General features: G+C 44.9%; 1 protein-coding gene across 2 annotated transcripts in view; it reads left to right on the top strand.

Moving 5' to 3' along the window:
• The window catches only part of SH2D3C (SH2 domain containing 3C), a 124,544-nt gene extending 105,661 nt beyond the window's left edge, over nt 1-18,883 (top strand). For both annotated transcript variants that reach the window (XM_082263933.1, XM_082263932.1), the window contains 5 exons: nt 5,778-5,893; nt 9,852-10,023; nt 13,914-14,025; nt 16,496-16,702; nt 18,349-18,883. In XM_082263933.1, coding sequence (XP_082120059.1) covers nt 5,778-5,893; nt 9,852-10,023; nt 13,914-14,025; nt 16,496-16,702; nt 18,349-18,524 — 783 coding nt within the window. In that variant the 3' untranslated portion in view covers nt 18,525-18,883. The remainder of the gene's footprint in view (nt 1-5,777; nt 5,894-9,851; nt 10,024-13,913; nt 14,026-16,495; nt 16,703-18,348) is intronic.
• The last annotated feature ends 4,352 nt before the right edge of the window (nt 18,884-23,235 follow it).

Raw genomic sequence — 23,235 nt, 5'->3', positions numbered from 1 at the left:
TGTCCCTCAGACGGACTCTGTTTATCTCAGCAGGGGATCGATCCGCTGATCTCCGCTGAGCAGGAGAATGACAGCTGTTCTCCGCACTGTGTGCGGAGACACAGCTGTCAGAGCCCCATACATCTCTATGGGAGAATCGGATGGGAATGGACCGTTGGACCGCTGGACGGATGGAAAATAGGGTTTCCATCCGTCCAGATTTGACGGATCGGATCGGATCGGATGTCAGCGGACATGTCTCCACTGACATCCGATGCCCCATAAGGATGCATGGGGGGACCGTTCAGATCCGCCAAAAAAAACTGACAGGCGGATCTGAATGGTCCACCTGTGTGAAAGGGGCTTAAGACAGAAAGTGTCTAGAATGTAGTAGATGTCATGTGAGACCAGTGTTTCCCAGATATCCCTTCAATTCTTGTCACAGTTACAGTGTTGTCACCAGAACAAGAGGTCATATGAATTCTCAACAGCAAACAAAAAAAAAAAAATAATATTAATAAAGATTCCAACCCAGCCTTTTTCAAACTGTTCACCACAGAGCAATCCTTGAAATAACTTTATTGGGGAACCCCTACTCAAAATTACTATATCTACAACTCATGATACATTAGTGTAATGGTCAGTGGGAAGATGTATCCTTACAGATAACTAAAACCAAAAAAATAAAAAATAAAAAACCTGCAAGACAAAGGCATAATGAGCTAGTATGCATCGCATACTAGCCCATTATGTGTAACTTACCTTAAAACGAAGCCCCGACACGGACCCCCGGACATCGATGCGGGTGCTGCCATGATCCCTCGTCGTCTTTTCCGGGTTCGGCGGCTCCGGCGCGCTGATTGGCCGGAAGAATCGGCTCCAGCGCGCTGATTGGCCGGAGCCGCGATGACGTCACTCCCGCGCATGCGCGCGGGAGTGATTTTTCCGGCAAGCTCCCGGCAACTTAATTGAAGGTCCCCCCGGACCTTCAGAGCGCATGCGCCGCTCGCGCGAGCGGCTGCATGCACTGTAAATATCTCCTAAACCATGCCGGTTTAGGAGATATTATTTGTACCTACAGGTAAGCCTTATTATAGGCTTACCTGTAGGTAAAAGTGTCAAAAAGCGGGATACAACCGCTTTAAATGAGAGGCATAAATTGCTCCTTGCTCATATAATCCCTGGTAACCTCTAGGGGAACCCTTTCGTTCCATAAATCCTGGTTGAGAAACCATGTTCTTACCCTTCCCACTATACCCCCAGTATCCAAAACTAAAGAAAAAACTTTTGGCTGGAGATACGCTTTAAATTAAACCTGTGCTTTGTTCATTCACATCAATGTTCAGAAAAAAAAAAAAACATTCATTCATGACACCCCTTTCCAACATGGCCACAGGAGACCATAGTGGTGGACCAAACCAATCTTTGGTTTATATATCTGGGCTCCCTAATGTCTGTTGTCAGTGGAGACTTCCTGCAACTCTGCCACAACTTATTTTTACTGATAACAACCCAGTAATAAAAGAAAGAAAGCCTCTGGTGGTCCCAGTCTCTGGATAGCCTAAAGGCCCGTACGCACTTGACGGAAATTGGACAAAATATCTTCCGATTTTTCTCTCTCTTGCTCAGCAGTCATAATCGTTTTTAGTTGACAGTGCATAAATGTTCACGAAATTTCTCATCCGATTTTTTTTTTTTTTTGGGACATTTGTTCCTAGACTTCCGGGTCGTCAGCAACTTCAGATCATGCGCGGTCTTTCGTATCCGATTTTTCGCGGACGTACTGCATACACATTAAATGAAAATGTGTCCTCTGGGGACGGACGATAAAAATTTTGGTGTTTGTCCCTCCGTTTTTTTTCCGTTGAAAATGTCGGCATCGGCTGCTGAAAGTTGTGTACACACTAGGCGAAAATCGTACGATTTTACCTCGGACGGGAATTTTTGGCAGATTTTCTATTAGTGTGTACTCTGCTTTATTGTAGACTACCAATTTCTTATCTTCATTTGTGTAATCTCCCCTTCTAGTATTCAGTAGTAGTAGAACATCTCCTGGACTATGTTTGGGGTTTATATATAACCAGCAATACAAACGATTTAGCCAGCAAATAGTAAGTAAGAATGCCAAATGATGTATGGTAGTAGGTTGTCCGTTGATTACAGAGGAATCCACCTAATGTTCTAGAGCAAATTAGAAAACAAGTCGATAGCACTCTTAGATGTCTAATTTTCAGGGTTCATTTATCAGATCCTGTTGACATTTAAGTTCAATATAGGTACAGTAGTATCAACCACAATTGTCCATATAGCTTAGTATTGGTAGTATAAGGGTTGCAAAAATTGCTCTAAAGATAAAGTTACATAGTTACATAGTAGGTAAGGTTGAATAAAGACAATAGTCCATCCAGTTCAACCTTTGTCAGCGTCGATAATCATTTCCCATTTCCCTGTATATTGTGTTCGCTAAGATGCACATCCAAGAGAATTTTATAATTATCAATACTCCCTGCTGACACCACCAATTGTGAAAGAGAGTTCCACATTCTTATCGCCCTGATAGTGAAAAACCCCCTGCACAGCTTTAGGTTAAACCGCTTCTCCTCCAAACTCATTGTGTGGCCCCGTGTCCTCTTACACTCCATGAAACTGAATAGTTGTTTTACTATGCTGGGATCACCATTGAAGTATTTGTAAATCGCTATCATATCCCCTTTCAAGCGTTGCTTCTCCAGCGAAAATAAATTTACTGCTTCTTCATAATTGAGGTCCACCAATTACTGTATTCATTTTGTTTCCCTTCTCTGGACTCTCTCCAGCTCCAGTACATCCCTTCTGAGGACTGGTGACCAGAACTGGATGGAATACTCCAGATGTTGGTGGACCAAAGTTTTTATAAAAATGGCATGATTATAGTTTAATCCCTGGAGTAAATCCCCTTTTTTATGCATGCTAATATTCTGCCAGCTTTGGTAGCTGCAGCTTGAAATTGCATGCTATTGCTCAGTCTATCTTCTACTAGGACCCCCAAATCTTTCTCTATCCATGATTCCCCCCAGAGGTTCTCCCCCTAGTGAGTAGGTGTATAAAGAGAACTTATATAAAGTTCAGTCAGATTCTGTTACTCTTCAGTAGCCCAGAAGTATTTGCCAAAGGAATTTGAACAGTAGTAAGCATCAAGAGTAGTATATAAAACTATTCTCTAGAGAGCTTGTAAATATCTGTACCTGAGAGTCGCCATAATTACTCATTAAATCAGACCTGTTTCATCAACAGCTTTGCAGGTACCATAAGGTGCTGTAACACCATTGACAGTGTGCTCCACCCCCACCCACAGAGCTCTTTACCTTTCCCACCCAGATAGCTCATTACCCTATACAGGTACTTACTTTAGGAACAGTAATGGCGAACCTATGGCACGCATGCCACAGCTGGCACGCGGAGCTCTCTCTGTGTGCACGCGAGAGCCCCTGCCACTGCCCGCACTGTGACTAGGGGAGAAGCGAGCGTAGGCTATAAGTGTATTTCCTCCGCTCGTCCCCCTTCTTCTGTCAAGCAGCACGGGACAGAGCGGTGCACCATGGTACATTTAGTCCCAGAAGACTATGGCTCCTTTTTAATCAATTAAAGAAAAACTACAGCCCCAGCATGCCCTGAGAAAATAAGAGGAGGGACAGCCTGGAGCCTGGGAAAAAGAAAGGTCTGAGAGAGAGAAGGGAGAGCAAGGGTAAGAGGACTGTGGAGACAAGAGTAAGAGGAGACTGAGGTGGTCCAGGAGGGAGAGAGAGCCCAAGCCACAACAGCCCCTGGAGTTGAACCAGCCAAAGAGGAGCAAGAGGACGGTGTTGAGAGGACACCATCAAGAGTGAGGAGAGTGATCAGGGAGAAGCTGCTGACAGGCACACCGAAACTGGACGCCGGAGTCGGGTGAGTGCTGAATTGACTACAATTCCTCTTGGAATGTACGATCATCACCTGGGTGTCTGCAGTTTAATTGCAGTGTTGGAACTTTGAAAAAAATAAGTTAGTTTTGTGATGAAGTTTTGGCACTCGGTCTCAAAAAGGTTCGCCATCACTGCTTTAGAAGTTAGCATATTGGCATTTTTCCCATGTGGTGATGCCTGGGCCTGACAATAGGTCAGTGAGCCACCAAAGTCTGCGGAATTGTGGAGGGGGTGAACCTATATGTCTTATACCTAGAATACGGTTTTCCCAGCAGGAGACTCTAGGGCAGGGGTAGGGAACCTATGGCTCGCGAGCCAGACGTGGCTCTTTTGATGGCTGCAACTGACTCGCAGACAAATCTTTAATAAAGGGGGCGTGCCCGGACGTGAGCCGCGCTGGACGTTTAGTCCCAGAGCTCCGCCGCATCTACCACTCAAATCAGTGCCATCCTCGTAGCTGTGCCCGATGCCAAGGAGATTTCTGCACCCATCAACGGTGTGCTTTGTAGGCTACCCACCGCTACCCTCAGTTCGTCTCTGGGTGACCGGATTGCCACGCTACGGACCCTGCGGCCTACTCGCGGTACCGCCGCCGGCTCGTGTGCTGTGCATCTAAGGGCCTTGGCAATCACCGCTTGGTAAGGAGACCTGCCATTCGCTCCCTGTGCCCCGACAGACACGATCTCCTTCGCCTCTGACACACAGGGACCTGCGGGAGCTGCCTCTCACATCCACTTTTGAGGCCTTCAGCGGCCGGCCGCCATTTTCTCAGGGCCTATACTCACCTCTATCACTCGCAGGCCTGCAGGTGCTTCACCACTCTGGCCTCATTGCATACCTGCCTGCTCTGATCTCTTCCCGACCGGACTCCAGGCACTTTCACATGGCTCCATCTACTCACTGTATAGCTGCGGCCCATGAATATGAATATTAAATAAAGCTTCCCGACCCCTGAAATATAGTGTATGGCTCTCACAGAATTTGAAAATATGTGGTGTTCATGGCTCTCTCAGCCAAAAAGGTTCCTGACCCCTGCCCTAGGGGAATAAACACCCTGAAAATAAAGGTCCATCACACTGTTTGTTTTGCAGTTCTGGCCTTAGTTTTTATTACATTAGAACTTACATTTGGAGGCTTGATTGTTGCCTAGTAGAATAATAAGGTGTTTGGTGTTCCTGTATTTCAGTTTCTATCTCCTGGTCATGTCTGACTGGCTGTAAACAATGCGCACTCAGTCTAGATCAGATTTTATCTCAGCTGTTGATGAGCAGGGAGGCTGAGAGATTGCAATGAATGTCAGTGTGAACTTACTCATCTATGTGATACAGTTCAGGGAATATGGTACAGCACGCATACTACAAAGTAAAAGTTCAAATGAACATTTATCTTACAGGAATCCTGTACTGAGAGAAGTACACAGGCTATTATGGTAATAGCTCATAATATCTGCTCGCTGAAAAAAGCACAATAATCTCCCTTTAAAATTGTTTGGGTCTAATAATATCCTAAATTGTTTTTCATATAATTCAGTTTATGAGCCATAATTAGGGGGGCCTTTAAATTAGAGCGAAGTTCTTTTTTTACATATATAAAAGATTCAAGCTTCAGGCTGACAGATCTTTGTTCCAATCTGAAATAAAGGTTAACATTAATGAAGTCTCAAAGTGCTGAGATATTTTTGGCCGCTGCAATGATGTCACTATGACATCACCTTATTCTCCTGCCAGTACGGCCAGATTAAAATGCCTGCCATTAATGTGTTTATTGCTGTCTCCTCCGGGGACGCTTCCTTCAAGATGAGGCGACAATCTATTTCCAATTAGGAAAGATTAATCTCCATCTTCACGTTGCTTTCAGGTTGCCAGGATACTCGGTGTTACCAAGGAGATGCAGAGGATCATGGGAGTCAGCTCGGGCATGGAGCTCCTAACACTGCCGCATGGCCGCCAGCTGCGACTTGACCTTCTGGAAAGGTGTGTGGAGAACAGACGTAGAGGCGTGTGTCATCACTGCAGTGACACGCTGGGTGCAAATGTCACAACAAAAAGTCAACAACAATTAAACTGAACAGGCCCTGGGTCTTAGCACAACTAGAACATGACTATGCCAGTGGACTCAGCCTATGTTCATAGGAGGAAAAGCAACAGGCTGACCCCCTGTTTCTTATACTGACCCCACTTCACTCCCCCATTGCTCAGTCACTCCAGACTTAAAAGAAACACCTGGTACATATGGGTATGAAGAAGCATTTTGACTGTCTTCCCCATGACGTAACTTTGGGTGCCGGTGGCCAGGGCAACTTTGGGTGCCAATGGCCAGGCCAAGGAGAGAGTCCTTAGCTCTGTGTAAGCTCCCACAGATTGATTTGATACCCATTTGGGGGCTCTTTGCAGGTGAAAGGGATAGTTGCAGCATATACAGCACTGTATATCATGCATTGGTACATAAGCGCTTAAACCACACACACAGCACTTATATCTTTATCATTTACCAGGTTGGATCTGGATTACTTTCAACATACAAAGATGAGATGCATACAAAGAAATGAGGAGAGAGAGAAAGCAGGAGAGCCCTTTTATTAAATGCAAAAATAAAGTGTTGGTTCTCCCAGAAAACCTGCCTAATTCTTCTCTGTGGGCTACAGAATACCACACCTCTATATTATGTCTATGGGAAGGTGTTCTGCAGTACAAGTAGGAAAAACTCTTGGCTAGAGATATACTTTAATCTAAAACTATGCTTTATGTACACATCAATCCAATAATTATAAAAAAAAGAATTAGAATAACAAAAGAAAAAACTATAAAAGTCCATAGAACAAGATAATCCTTGCTGTAGAACTCCAACCGCCATGCTTGCTGGTGTTAACCACTTTACCACCGGAGGATTTTGCTGTCTTCCGTCCAGGCCACTTTTTGCGATTCGGCGCTGTGCGACTTTAACTGACAATTGTGCGGTCGTGCGACGCTGTACCCAAACAAAATTTACATCCTTTTTTTCCCACAAACAGAGCTTTCTTTTGGTGGTATTTGATCACCTGTGCGATTTTTACTTTTTGCGCTATAAACAAAAAAAGAGCATTTATTTTGAAAAAATAACAATATTTTTCACATTTTTTTATATGAAATTCCCCCCCAAAAAAATGTAAAAACCAACATTTTTTTTAATTTTTGGCCAATTTGTTTTTTGCTACATATTTTTGGTAAAAAAAATCACAATAAGCGTATTTTTATTGGTTTGCGCAAAAGTTATTGCGTTTACTAACAAAGGGAAAGATTTCTGTCATTTTTGGTGTTTTTTTTTTTTTTAAACGCGTAATGGCGGCGATCTGCGATTTTTTTTGCGGGACTGCGACATTGCGGCGGACAGATCGGACCCTTGACTGACATTTTTGACACTTTTGGGGGTACCAGTGACATTACTGCAGTAATCAGTGCTATACATATGCACTGTTACTGTAAAAATGACACTGGCAGGGAAGGGGTTAATTTTATTGGAGAGGGAGGGGTTAATGTATGCCTGGTGCTTACTGACGTGTGGGGGGGGAGGTGACTGAGTGACACAAGGACAGATCCAGGGTTCAGCTATGCTGAACCCCGAAATCTGACCCTGCCTGTCACTTCAGAGATCCGCCCGCTCTGTTTACACACAGCGAGCGGATCTCCAGACTCGATCCCCGACGATCGGGTAAGAGCAGCGCCGTTCGCCGCCGCTCCTCCCCTGGCCCGACTCCCGCTGTGACTGAAAACAGCAGGAGCGAGCCTCCGGCGGCGCGCGCGCGCCACCCACAAGGGGCGGAGTCCAGCGACGTAGGTCTACGTCGCTGGACGGGAACGAGCCACTTTGCTGCAGTAGCAGCAAAGTGAGGGGGGGGGGGGTAAAGTGGTTAAAGTGCCCTAAATACTCCTTTAGTTAGTGCTCTGTCACTGTGTGTACAAAATGCACATTTGCCAACCATGCATATTAGATAAGCCTTTGATATCTTAGGGCAGGGGTGTCAAACTCAATTTCATTAAAGGGCCACATAAGCAGTATGATTGCCCTCAAAGGGCCAGTTGGATCTGGGGTGCGCTACATACAGAGTGCAGAGTTCAGGAGTGCATTATGTACAGAGTGCAGGGTTTAGGGGTGCGCTATGCACAGTGTGCAACCCAACCCCCAAAGCTTTCTCCCATTTCTATCCCCTACCTGGCCTGGCTCTAGTACCTACCTGTGTAGGCGGCTCTGCCTCGCCTTGCAAAGAGGTTGCTCTTTCACTCAGATTCTCGAGATCTGTCCCTGCCATGAGTGTATGCAGGGATCTTTTACTTCTGGGAGCCGCTGTGCTTGAAAGTGACAGCAGGGAGCGGAGGGCCAGAGCTGGAGGTGGTGGAATGGAGTTCTACCATGTTCCGGCTGTTCTATAGAGTTTTATTTTTTTTTTCTTTTGTTATTCTAATTCTTTTTTCACAATTATTGGATTGATGTGTACATAATGCATAAATGTTGATTGAGGTTGTGTGTTAGCGCCTTACTTATTTTATATTTTTTGTTGTTCAGAGGTGGTGGATCCAATTAAAGGGGGAGCTTCACATATATATTTATTATCTATTTTTAATTTAGGTTGGCGCCAACTTTACTAATATTTTTTTCACAAAAACTGTGCTTTGTCCATCCACATCAATATTCCGACAGAAACAACATGACAGCCCTTTCCAACATGGCCCCTGAAGACCATGATGGTGGACTCAGGGGTCTTCAAACTTTGGCCCTCCAGTTGTTCAGGAACTACAATTCCCATCATGCTTAGTCATGTCTGTGAATGTTTTACCATGCCTCATGGGACGTGTAGTTCCGCAACAGCTGGAGGGTCTTAGTTTGAAGATCCTTGCTTTAAATCTTTGGTTTATATAACTGGGCCTCCTCTATTGTCTGCTGTCAGTGGAGTGGTCATAGTCACACATAGTGAGGTTGCACAATCAAATTGTAGGATGTGTGGTGAGCTTTAGTTCTCAGCCTGTGCATTTATTCCCATATGGACCAAGACCAGTGATGTTGCATATTAGGGATCGACCGATTATCGGCAAAGCCGATATATCGTGGGCCGATATGCACTTTTCCTGATAAATCGGAATCGGCCCCTGAGGTTACCGATATTGCCGATATTTCGGGAAAGTGCTTGTAACGGAGTGATACCTGCAGCTAGAGGCATCACCCCGGTACCGGCGTCCATAGCGACGGTCGGCTGTCTTGTAATGACAACCGATGCAGCTAAGAAGCCGCTGGGCTGTCATTACAAGGAGCGGGAGGTGATGTCCCCCCTCCCGCCGCCTTCCGCAGCTTGCCCGGGTCTCCCGTCCCACCGGGAGACCCGGGCAACCTACCTGCACAGCCGCCGAAGATCCAATCAAAGCCGCATTCGGCTCTGATCGGGTCTCCATGTAAAAACCCGGATGTGATGTCATGACATCACTTTCCCCGGAATTCGGCGCCAGATTCAGAAAAATGACAGCATTCAAGTGCAGAGGAGGGGTTTGGGGTCTTTTAGACCCCCAAATCCCTCCACAACAGTACCTGTGAAGTGATACCGATATTCAGTGGCCAAAATATCAGTATTGGCAACAAAAAACAGATATTGGTCGATCACTATTGCATATATTCCCAAAGTCACTGATCTCAGAGGAAGACCAGATAACATAGGAAGGATTTTTTCCTGATCAGTCAGTATTATTCGATGAGATAAACACAGCACTAGGGGGGATCTGTAGATGATATAAATATATATGTGATTGTCCGTATCTATACCAGAATTCTGTGCAGCTATTCGATTTTTTAAATATCAAGCTAATGTTTGTTGTAGTTTATAACACAGAAAGCTGTTATTCTACCCAATGATTACAGGAAACTCACCTGTGTGGCAAATCGTTATAACCTTTCTGCATTGCTCCACAGATTTCACACCATGTCTATCATGATCGCTGTGGACATTCTGGGCTGTACAGGCAGTGCGGAGGAGAGAGCCGCTCTGCTTCACAAGACCATACAACTGGCAGCTGAACTGAAAGGCACTCTGGGAAATATGTACAGTTTTGCGGCTGTAATGAACGCTTTGGAAATGTCACAGGTACAGAGGACATAAGCCTAAGCCTAGCACACATGATGAGATTATCGGACAAAAGATCGGCCCTTTATTTTTTTTTTGCATGCTAGTCTCACATTGCAAAAAGTACAAAAGTACAAAAATTCTCATACGACAGAAAAAAAAGTTGAAAGTGATGTAATGTATTGTATTTCTGAATGACAACTGTACTGATTAACCACTTGCCGACTGCCCGCCGCAGCTATACTGCTGAAGGCTGACTTGGCTGCGCGCACCGGCGTACCTGTATGGCGGTTCGCAAGAGCACTCTTGAGGGCATGCACCCGCCCCCATTAGGCAGCGGGGAAGCCGATCCATGGGGCCTGCGGTCGCGATTGCTGCCGGGCACCCGCGATCGCTCCCCTTGGGGAGAGAATGACGGTCTGCTGTTATAAACACAGCAGGACTGTTGTTCTCCCTGGAATGAACACAGAGCGCCTGTGATCCTTCTATATAGGATCACAGGTCTCTGAGTTGATTCCACAAGTCCCTCCCCCCACAGTTAGAAAACACCCCTAGGTTCACACTTAACCCTTTGATCACCCCTGGGTGACCCCTTCCCTGCCAGTGTCAAATACAGTAACAGTACATATTTTTATCACTGATTACTGTAGTAATGTCCCCCCAAAAGTGTTAAAAATGTCAGTTAGGGGTCCGATCTGTCCACCGCAATGTCGCAGTCCTGCTAAAAATCACAGATCGCCGCCATTACTAGTAAAAAAATAAATAAAATGATTAAAAATGACATAAATCTTTCCCCTAGTTTGTAGACGTGATAAATTTTGCTCAAACCAATCAATATACGCTTATTGGGATTTTTTTTTTTTTTTTACCAAAAATATGTAGCAGAATACAAATTGGCCTAAAAGGATGAAAAAATTTGATATTTATTTTTTTTTTGGGCTGGGAGAAATGTTATATAGCAGAAAGTGAAAAATATATTTTTTTTTTTTTCAAAATTGGCTCTCTGTTTTTATTTATAGTCCAATAAATAAAAATCGCACAGGTGATTAAATACCACCAAAAGAAAGCTCTATTTGTGGGGAAAAAAGAACAACACTTTTCTTTCTGTACAGAGTCGCACGACCGCGCAAATGTCCGTTAAATTAACGCAGTGCCGAATCGCAAAAAATGGCCTGGTCATTAAGGGGGGCAAATCTTTCTGGTCCAGAAGTGCTAAAACGAAAATCGTAGAAGAAAAAATTTCGTGTTTGTCCCTTCTGATAATTTCTAACGAAAGCTGTGTACTAACAATCCGATTATCGTACGATCGCTTCGAAAGCAGTATTTTTTGTACGATTTTCTGATTGTGTGTGATGCGCCGATAGTATAAAAAATAAATAAATAAAACCTATTTGAATTCATAAAACTAGATATGCAGCCAGGTAGACGTTGTACCAACAACCTCCATTTTCATAATCTTACCTCCACTTTCCTGCAGTTGTGCAGGATGTCTAATTATGATTGCACGGTCCAATAGGCACCAGCGTCATTTTGCACTCAGTAACAGAGCTGGTAAGACACACAACTCACCTTCTCTGCATTATTAGCTGGTATTAGGACACTTGTGCTGATGGGTGTGCCTGTTACTCAGCTCTGCCAGGACAAAGCACTGCAGTCAGGGCCGGATTAAGAGCATCATGGGCTTGGTGCTGAGGATTTTGAAGGGCCTTAAGGGCCGTGCCTTGGCATGCACCCAGAGGAGGAAGGGTGCAGCCATGCATGCCTAATTCAACATGGGATGCTGTCTCTGAAGCCCATAAACACATCCATGCATCGGCAACTGTCCCTCCTTGTCCGGCCTTCGTGCTGTGTGGGGAGGTTCTGAGGGAGCTGCCTGGGGAAGCGAGCATAGAAGCCAGACTTCTGTGTTTACAAGTGACAGAAGAGCGGTAACAGTGAATATGGCCAACCTGGGGCCTATATAAAGGTAGGGGCCTGGAGCTGCAGCTCCAATAGCCCCTACGTTAATCTGGCCCTGACTGCAGTGTGAGATTTGAATGCACTGTATCATTGAGTAAAATATCTTTTAAGGCATTTTTAAAGGAAAGAAAAAAGGAAGAACTCCAGGCAAACGGCTGAACTACTCTAATGTGAAGTGCTTTGCCTGCCAATTAAATTGTAATTCTGATCAGACAGCCTTCTGATTCCGGCAGCCCTTACCAGACAGCAGAAATGAGCTCAGGCGTATTCGAGTTCGTACGTGCCCGATCCCGCCAGGAAGCTGACACTGCACTCCGCTTATCTCAGGCAGGGAGCTGCACAGATCGGGAAATGTTTCACTGCCTGTGATTAGTGGAGCGCAGTGTCGACTCCCTGGTGGAGTCTGAACTCGAACACGCCCGAGCCTATCTCTGCCGAGCAGCACATACGGGTCCTGGACTGTTTTTCGAAACTTAAATTGCAGTTGAGCAGTGCACTGGTCTGAGACCCGTCCCAGCCTGTGACTGGGCAGTCAAGGAGTAGCAGCAGATAAATTAGGTGATTACTCCTCCCTTTGGTCCTGCTGGGTAGCTATTATGCATTGTAATAGAGTGCTAATTGTCTTGGAGTGAGTAATAAAGACCCTGGCAGCAACATTTCTTTCCAGAGTAGTTTTTTTTTTTGCGATGTCCCTCCTTTTTCCTCATTTATTTTCTGGACGACAAATTAATTACTGAGTTTCTATGATCATGTCACAACTAGGGTTGCCACCTCATCTCTTTAAACCAGGACACACATTAATTACACAGGTTCTGTGGCTGATTGAGGTGGTAATTAAACTCACTTGGTGCCTTATGTGCATTATATCAGCCACAGAACCTGTGTAAATCATATGTGTCCTGGATTAAAGGGATGAGGTGGCAACCCTAGTCACAAGTCCTACATGCTTTCAATGTACACTGCCTGGCCAAGAAAAAAGAGTCGTCACCTGGAATTAACTAAGCAACTAACTAAACTAAGTATGCAGTAACTATCTTATTGTATAGTTACTGCATGCGCCCAAAGAATGAGGTCAGCTGATTACCCGAATATACTGAATGACCCGGTTATTCCATTAATGGATTTTTTTTCTTCCCTGATGGTACGGGCATATTCCAAGATGACAATGCCAGGATTCATCTGGTTTAAATTGTGAAAGAGTGGTTCAGGGAGGCATGAGACATCATTTTCACACATAGGATTGGCCACTACAGAGTCCAGAACTTAACTCCATTGAGGATCTTTGGGATGTGCGGGAGAAGGCTTTGCGCAGTGGTCCGACTCTCCCATCATCAATACAAGATCTAGGTGAAAAACTAATGCAACACTGGACGGAAATAAATCTTGTGACATTGCAGAAGCTTATCGAAACAATACCACATCGAATGCCTGCCGTAATCAAAGCCAACAAAATATTAGTGTTTGTGACCCTTTTGTTGGTGGCGACCTTTTTTTTGGCCAGGCAGTGTAGGTGCCTAGGCTGTCCTGGGCCTTTTAGGAGCCTAGCAATACCCACATCCCACTATCCAAGACTAAAAAAAAAAGATTTGGTTGGAGTTGAACTTTCACCCGATAAAATGTCTAATTTTGTAAAGCAAACCATAGATTGCTCTCATTTCCTGCAGATATCAGATCACGTCAGGTTGTTGCATCTTCTCTCTTCTTAGCCAGAGCTGACAAATAGTCATATTTTGCTGTCTTTAGCCATGGGAGAGCTGGAGCAGAGCCATGGTATAATGAGGCTCTTGTCATTTGGTGTCACATTTGTAAACTGGTGAGGGAGGGTGGCTGTCTACACATAATGAGGCCCCCTGCCTGCTCTATTATTAACTGGAAGGAAATGATGCTATAACATGGATTCATGTATCTTTTTTACACACAGTGTTATAAAGTGTTTGCTTTCCACTCTACAGATCTCAAGACTGGAACAGACATGGGTTACCCTGAGACAGAGGCATACAGAAGGGGCCATCTTGTATGAGAAGAAGCTCAAACCGTTTCTAAAGAGTATGAATGAGGGCAAAGGTAATTACATAGTCATCTTAATAATAAGGATGCTGTGCAAGCACCCATCATTCTCCTTATCAACCAGTGATGTCACTGGTTGTCAGGGTGCCAGTGGCTTGACCCACATAGTGGCCAGGGTTGTCAAGGTGCCATGGGCTTGACTAGCAAAGTGCCCAGAGTTGTAATTCTACAAAGTAAAAACCTGTGGCAATTTGTTGCTATTATGCCAAGGCACCCCTGAAGAACCCAGGAGGCACACCAGGGTGCCACGGCACCCTGGTTGAAAAAGGCTGATCTACAGCAAGAACACTGCAAGTCTACAGCATGAAAATTCAGTAACAGTGACCCCTGTGGTGGGATGACTATTGCAGAACATAACTAAACCAGAACTTGCAGAATGTTTGCAAATAAAGTTGATCTGGAGTTATGCAGTGCGGACTTGCTGCAATTGTGCAACAAACTTGTGAAGCCTGGCAAGTCTAGCAATAGCTTAGCAAGTCATTTTCATACACGCAGCACAATTGCTTGCTGTCTGGGCAAATAGAAAAGACAGGTCCTGGATCTCCAGGACAGTTGTTAACAGAAACCAGTCAACTGCTCCCTTTCTTTTTCCCATAATAAAGTGGTGGAAAAAATGTTAGCTCCAAGATGAATTCTTATTTTGAAATTCTGACCAACAGCTGTAAAAATTTCAGGTATCCGAATATATTCTAATGAATGAGGAATATTAGTGCAAATCTCAGTTTCATCAGCAAAGCGGCTTCATTTAGGTCGTACAAGGTCCCGTATAGTCAGGAATAGGTTTTAATGTAAAGTGATGCTAAAGGCTGAGTTTTTTCAAAGTATAATAAATTATTTTATACTTACCAGCTCTATGCAAGTATATTGCACAGAGCGGTCTCTTACCTCCTTTTCTGGGGACCCCACCAGCGCTGTCCGCTCCTCCTCATTTGAATGTGCCCCCATAGCAAGCTGTGTGCTATGGGGGCACACTCCCGAGACAGACTGTGTGCATCCATAAACACACACAGCGTAGCTTGGCACTGTCCCTCTGCATTCTTTTCACTGTATTTGACTGACAGCAGCAAGGGCCAATGTCTCCGCTGCCGTCAGAGTCTCCAGTGAATACAGGAAGAGGAGTGAAGAGTTGCAGCAGAAGGGCACAGTGCTGGATCAAGAGTTGACTTAGGTAAGGGTTTAAGGGGGGGGGGGGGGGCTGGGGTAGCTGCTATTGAATGTTTTTTTGCCCGAATGCAGAGAATGCAGTGAAAATGTGCTGTGTGCTTCACTGACTTTGGGACTCTATAGTATATAGACTCTATAGAAAATAAGATATACCTGTGTGCTCAAATCCCAATAGCTTATAAATATTTATAATCAGGTGCTAAAGAACTGTGTTTTCATGTTAACACTAAAAATTCTGCACACTACTATAGACCCTTTGCATACTGCTATACACCCTTTCTAGCAAACTTTCCACAAAAACAGAGATTTTTAGTTCACACACATTGCAATATATGTTAAAGCTGGTCAACTGCATCAAAGTAATCCCTCTCTGGCCAGTCCCTACTCTACTCTGGAAAATGCAAATGCTCGTGTGGGTATAGAGCCTTCATATTTTGTTACCTAAAGTCATTTAAAGCGGAGTGCCACTTGTTTTTGTGTTTATTAAAAGTCAGCAGTTACAATAAATGTAGCTGCTGACTTTTAATTGCACCCACTCACCTGTCCCATGATCCAGAGATGCGGCCACCCGAAGCCCCGATCCTCTCCCTCTCATCTCTAGTGTGGGCACCCGGCTGTGACAGATTGGCGCTTCACAGCCGGGGTGCACACTGCGCTTGCGCGAGTCGCGTTGCGCATTGTGAATGGTGGGGAGGGAAGGGAAGAGAACTTCCGCTCGAACCGCCTAGGTGGCCCGAGCGGAGGTGGGTACCTGTCAAATCTAGGTATCCGCTCCCCCCCCCAAAAAAAATGTGGCATGTCAGGGGGTCAGGAGTATTTACAGCGGAAGTTCCACTATTTGGTGGAACTTCGCTTTAAGTGAAAAATGACCCAGCATCACAGAAAACAATAGAAACCTGACAAAAGTTCTGACTCTTCCCTATTCTATCCAAAACTGAATCAAATTGTTTTGGCTGGAGCAAAGGCAAGGGCATGATACCTTGCGTTTTATGACTGCGATATTGTAGAGTTCAAAATGAAAGGGATATGCAATGTCTGTGATCCAGAAAGTTTTTGTTCATAAGGGAATTTTTGAACAAGTCACGGGTTTTACTTACACCTTTCCTTCTAGTGGTGTGATCAAAGTTTTTGTAAATCCACAGTATAGTGACATTAAGATCATCAAGATGAGTCATTCTGAAACCGTTTCTATAGAGAATTGACTTGTGTCCAATATAATAATGAGAAGTATGAAAAATTTGTTTGGATCTTTAAGATTCTCATCTTACCATAGTTACAAGAATTTTTTTTTTATTTCTTGCAGAGAGCCTACCGCTGAGCAATACAACCTTCCCGCACATTATCCCTCTAATCACTCTTCTGGAGCGAGATGGCCCTCTGCTAGATGGAGGAGAACCCTGGGATAGCATTGACAACGGTGTAGAAGTGGTGATGGCTCACCTGGAAGCAGCCAGGATGGTAGCACATCATGGAGGCCTGTACCGGACCAACGCTGAGATGAGGCTACAGGGTAAGCCAGTATAGGTGCATTCTTCTGAAACTTAGCTGGTGGCACCCAGAGGGGTTTATTATTCTCCATGTACTGTAATATAAGCCAAGCAGCTCTGAACATTCTGCTGTGTTCCTTTCTGTTTTAAATCTGATGGCCTGTCTTGACTAATCAGTTGCAAAGAAACAAATCACTGCTCAAAGTGCTGACAGCTGGGCCAGTAGGATTCCCAAGTAAACTGTAGTAGTCCTGCAAGACTGGGTGCTCACCAAGGTCCGCAACCTAAGAAGTCCATATGCATGTAGAAAGAAAGTGGCACTTCCAGTCTCAGGAAAGTAGAAACTTGAGTTTTATTTCTCCAAATCAAAAAGTCCAACATCGACATGTGCAAGACAAACAGTTCAGCCTCATCAGTTCAGCCTCATCAGTGCCCATCAGTGCAGCCATATCAGTGCTGCCTTATTAGTGATTTGCCTCCTGGACCCTGTACTCCGGCCAAATTCGCCCCATAAGACTGGCACTATACTAAAAGTGTAGTACAAGTCAGCGGGAACCCCTTTTGTGTGGGAGCTGGGAGTAGGCTGTTTTTTTTTTCGTGTGGGGTACAGCTTTTTTGCTGCCCCCCTGCAAAGTGCCGCCCTAGGCCTGGGCCTTGTAGGCCTAGGCCAAGATACAGCACTGAAATAGCCTGATAGGGAAATTCCGTCCATCCATGTTTGTGTGCATGGATGAATCTGTTAGATTTCTATTGTTTAACCCACAGGTCAGCTTTACTCAAAAACAGCAATTAACAGCTGAAGTCCTGATTTCTACGTCTAGTGCAGCTATGTCCAAACTACGGCCCTCCAGCTGTTCAGGAACTACAATTCTCATCATGCCTAGTTATGTCTGTGAATGTCAGAGATTTACAATGCCTCATGGGAATTGTAGTTCCTGAACAGCTGGAGGGCCGTAGTTTGGACATCCCTGGTCTAGTGGATACCTATGACTAAGAAGTAGGCAGTTCATATTTTTAGAATGAGGCCTGAGAGGTTTAAGTCTTTCATCGACATCCAATATTGTGCATTGAACCCATCAAGCACCACCATCCTAAACATACAACTATTTATATGTACTAGAAAAATTCTGTTCCTTAAACACAATACATAGGTATCTGAGATCTGAGCATGTCACCTTTCTTTTGTGTCTGGGGCTTTGCTTGATACGCCTTAAGGTACCCAATTGAGCTAATGCATCTCTACAGCTCTCATTAATTATTCATGATTATCATGCTGGCTGCTGTGACACATACATGCATAAAGTCACCATTTATTAAGGCTGCTCAACAGGCTGACTCATGCCTGTATAATCAGCTATGACATCATGCATGGCTGCAGTGTATTAAATAACCTGCCCTCCCAGCCAGCACAGGATGAATGCACAAATCCAGCTTTGACTAGTACAATAATTTATAGAAGGAAGGCCAAAGAGCCATAAAACCACTCACAGGCCCATCCCTTCCCAACTCTACTAGTGTTCTTGTTGCAAAAAGTTTCCATCTAAGCCTGTCCCACTTGCAGGGTGTCACCAGAACAGGAAGTGAGCAGATATCTCTCCAACATGTAAAATCTGACTGCGGTCCTCTGACTAGACTCTCTCCTGATTGTGTGTTTTCCACCCCTGAACAGGTTTCCACCCCAGATCGGATCTCCAGGAGGTCTCCAGCACAGAGTTTCAAATGCGAATGCTGTGGGGCAGCCGAGGAGCAGCAGGCAGCCAATCCGAGAGATTTGACAAATTTGACAAAGTCCTGACCGCGCTGTCACACAAACTAGAGCCCTCGGTGCGCTTCAGCGAATTATAACACGGCACCTGGAGGTCTGGAGACTGAAACGCCGTAACGGAAGGACGTCAAAGGGATAAACACGCCCAAAGCAATGCATCTCACAGACTACTTTGAGCAAAAAAATAAAATAAAAAAATAGCACTTTTCAGTGGCTTCCATCATGGGGGCTAATGTTTGTAGCAGTGCATGCTGGATCTTATCGAATTCCAGAAAAAAAATGGCTGCACTGTATGTATTCATTTAAGGATAATTGTATGTGGGTTAGTCCTTACCAATGTTTTACATTTTTTTTTAATTATAAATCTGGAAGTTTGACCACTTCGGGGGCTCTGATGTAAGACTGGCGGTTAGCCCTGGACAAGTGCAATGTTCCATTGTACATATTCCGGATAAAAAAATGGCTACTAACAGCAGGGCTTGTGATTGATCATCCAATCAGATTGAAAAAGCTTAGGTGGAGGGGGAGGTGCTTGTGGGTGTTGCGGGGTGTAGGTATGCACAAATAACGGCGATCCTCATTCCTGTAAGTCGCTGCAGACTCCAGAGAAAGCACCCAGCTTTCCTCTCAACTGACCACCATTTTTGAGGACTAAACTCATTTTTGAAGGGATGGCGACTCTTAAATGTGGGAATCAGTTTACGTTGTAGTGTAAAAATTATAGGCACAGAAAATCTGACTGCCTAGCTACTGTGAAAAAAAAATGATCAGGTCATCCTAGGATTTGTAGTTCCACAATACGCATAGACTGCTCAAACTGCCATACCCCTACTGAATGCCAAATATGATACAAAGCTGTAGAATCTCTGTATCCCCCCGCCTATACTCCTGACAACTGTCAAAAATACATTCTCCCTATTCAGGATCAAAGCCGTTCTAGGTTATATAGAGCTCGGCCGTAGCTAAGATTTTTTTTAATTGCTTAGTAGCAAGATTGGCCACTTGTTAACAATGACCATACATGTAGAACATAATTTCCAACTGCCATGAAGGGGTTAAAAAACATATCTGTGACCCTATACAGCACAGGTGTCAAACACAAGGCCCGCGGGCCGTATCCGGCCCTCGAGGCCATTTCATGTGGCCCTCACACCTGCAAAAGAGCCCTCCTCTGGTCCTCCTCAAGATCCTGTACTTTCTGCTTTCCGGCTTCTTCCCAGCAGCAGCACAAGGCAATTGGGGTGCACTGTGATGTAAGGGAGGGTGGGGGACTCAACTTCTGATGGTGGATAGGCTATGAAAATCTAGTCTTACAGATACAACCGGCCTTTTTCAGGGCAATCATAATGCTGATGCGGCCCGCGATTAAATTGAGTTTGACACCCCTGCTATACAGTTAAAGTGGAGTTCCGCTCCCCCCTCCAAAAATTAAAAGTCAGCATTTACACATAGTGTACACATACTGTAGCTGCTGACTCTTAATATTAGGAAACTTACCTGTCCTGGAGTTCAGTGATGCCGGCACCGCAGCCGATGTTTCCATCGGCTGTCGGGCACTGCCGCCGCCATTGCAGGTAAGGGAACCCGGCAGTGAAACCTTGCTGCTTCACGGGCGGGTCCCTACTGTGCATGCGCGAAGTGCGCTGCGCATTCCTATTGGCTCGGCAGCGGGGGAAAGAGGTGGGGGCCAAACTTCACAGGGATGGCGCCGCCGCACCATATTCCGGAAGTGGGGAAGGGTACCTGTCAAAAACAGGTACCCGTTCCCCCCTGAAGGGTGCCAAATAAGTCACCGGAGGGGGGGAGGAAGCAAATGAGCGGAAGTTCCACTTTTGGGTGAAACTCCGCTTTAACATATAGACTTCTGTACTAGTCTCTAAAGGCAGCCTTTCTCAGCCTTTTCAACACAGAGGAACCCTTGAAATAAATTTCTGGTCTCGGGGAACCCCCTGCTAAAAATTAAAAATCTACAACTCCTGACACATTAGTGTGACAGTCAGTGGGAAGAATGCTCCTTACTCTTGTCATCATTGGGAAGAATTACCCCCTTATAGATAGATAAAAGGAACAATGGTGTCATTGGGGTCTTATCTGAGAGGCAGAAATTGTCCATTGCTCAAGGAACCCCTAGAAACCTCAGGAGGAACTCTTTTTGAGAAACCCTGATCTAAGTGCATGAAGTTAGAATAACGGATTGGCCGCCATCTAGTGACTATAAAAGGAATAACACTTCTTCTATGTTGGGTTTTAAAGTGGAATTCCATATTTCATTTAATTTTAAATTCCCTTCTACAGTTCAATAGTAATTTTCAACTTACCGCAAGTAAACGGGTATTACACAAAGCTTAGCACCTCTATAAATAATTAGACAGATGAAGGCAAAGATTATGGGATCGCGTGATGTCCATCACCATGCCAGCCAAATATTACATGGAAGTTTAATAAAAGTGTCAGTAAAATGATTTTACTTCCTCTATTGTTTAATGGATGGCTGATGGCACTTCAGTAGAAAAAAAAAATCTATTATTTTGTATACAGATAGCAGCAGCTAAACCTCATTAGTGACCTGTAAGACATAGGACTAGCTACAATATCTATTATGCCCCATACACACGTGCAGATTATCTGCAGACTTTTGTCTGCAGACTTACCAAAACCATATAATATGAGGTCAAACACTTTCAATTTGTATGCAATCCGGCAGGCCCTTGCACTACATAGAAAAGGTAAGTCTGCAGACAAAAGTCTGCAGATAATCTGCACGTGTGTATGGGGCATTACTGCAGATGTCCAGCTGACCTCCTGCAGCCAATCAAATCAGAGCTTTCAGCATTAAAGTAGAAACAGACATAAAATATGATTTGTCAACACTTTGCTGTATGTATAGAAGTGATGAAAACATCATTCAAAAAAATGTTTTTTTAGTTTTGGATAGAGTTGGGGAGGGTCAGACCGATATCGTTTTTTTATTGCCGATATTTTGGTAATCGCATATCGGTATCAGCCGATATTGGTCAATATTTTCATACATTAAAAAAAAAAAAATTATTTTTTGACAGGTACTCTTGTGGAGGGATCTGGGGGTCTAAAAGACCCCAAACCCCTCCTCTGCAATTAAAAGCATTCAAAACGCCAAGTTTGGCTGTTTTGAATGCTGTAATATTTTTGAATTTGGCGCCGAGTACCTGGAACGATGTCATGACTAGTTCCCTGGCTGTCATTGTGATCCAACGGATTCAGCACCTTCTAAGTCGCTGACTTTGTCCAAGTATGTAGATTTGGAGCTCTGCCTAAACTCCATCTCCTGGTCTGCACCATTGTCCTGGGTCAGGCGCTCAGCAATGGTATCTTTTGTAATTCTCCCAGTAGACGGTTCCTTAAAGGAGGCAGTGGATGGTGGTTTAGCGGGGGGAAGTAGAATTGTAAAAGGTCATAAAAGGAACATATTTGCACAAATGTACATAAATATATTGCCAACCACTGTACCATTGAAGGGTGTCAATTCTACGTTGTCCTGACAGCGCTGTGAAGGTTGTCTTTATTTTACTAGCAAGAGAAGTTGAATATACGGAGTGTACAGATATGCGGCTTCCCTCCTCGGGGACAGAAGTTAGCGATTCGCAGTAGGAGAGCCATGTTCAGACCTCGGTGTAAAGGAGAAATAGCGGCCCATCTCTAGTTTTTCTTGTGTAATTGGTCGGTATGGGCAATACCTCTTCCTTTATCCAAGTTTCTGAATATCCCCGGAATGCAGAATGATGAATGTCAGTTGCTGTATGTGTAGAGTAATGGTGTACATAGAACTCGGCGCTCCTATGTAAATAGCGGTGCACTGTCTGGTTGTACAGTAATTCTCATCATCTCATTGTACATAGCCATGTGCTCTTCATATCCATGTAAATAAATGTATTGATGTAAACTGTCTGTGTGCTTGTACTTCTTATAAACAGGATTGTAAGCAGCATTTCTAATATGGTTGGTAAAGGAAACCTGTGCTGCATCCACAAGGGGAAAAGTAATATGTTCACTTGAACCCCCCCCCCCCCCCCTCCTCCATTGCCCATTGGGATATTCACCAGAATAGAAGAAAACCATTGATGTGTATGCTGAGTCCTGCTAGACCAGTGGTTCTCAACTCCAGTCCTCAGGACCCACTAACAGGCCAGATTTTAATCACTTTAAGCCTCCGTTCACACTAGGTCGGATCCGACTTCGGGGCGACCTGTGAAGTCGCGTGCAGCGCGACTTGCACGGACTTCATAAAATGAATGTCTGTGCGAGTCGCTCCGAGGTCGCCCCGAAGTAGTACAGGACCCTTTTTCTAAGTCGGAGCGACTTGCGTCGCTCCTATTAGAACGGCTCCTGTAGCAGTCAATGGACCACGATGGTGCATGACTTGTCAGGCTGTTAGTGTGAATGGAGACTTAGACCGCTACTGCGGCACAGTGGCAGCCCTGGGTCCAGCGACGTCGCTGGATTCCTAGCTGTCTTGGCGCCGCGCGCGTGCCGCCGGAGGTTCGCTTCCGCTGTGTTTAGACACAGCGGGAGTCGGGCCGGAGGAGGAGAGGCGGCGATTGCCGTCTCTCTTCCCTGATCGTCGGGGAAAGTGTGAGAAGATCCGCCTGCTTATGTAAACAAAGCAGGCAGATCTTCTCTGTGACAGACAGGAGGAGATCACAGGATTCAGCATAGCTGAACCTGCGATCTCTGTCTGTGTCACAGAACCCCCCCTCTCCCCCCACACACGTCAGTAAGCATGAGGCACACATTTAACCCCTTGATCACCAACAG

This window comes from Pelophylax lessonae (assembly GCF_965119305.1).
Source record: "Pelophylax lessonae genome assembly, chromosome: 7".
Taxonomy (NCBI): Eukaryota; Metazoa; Chordata; class Amphibia; order Anura; family Ranidae; genus Pelophylax; species Pelophylax lessonae.
This window is presented reverse-complemented; position numbering and strand designations above follow the sequence as displayed.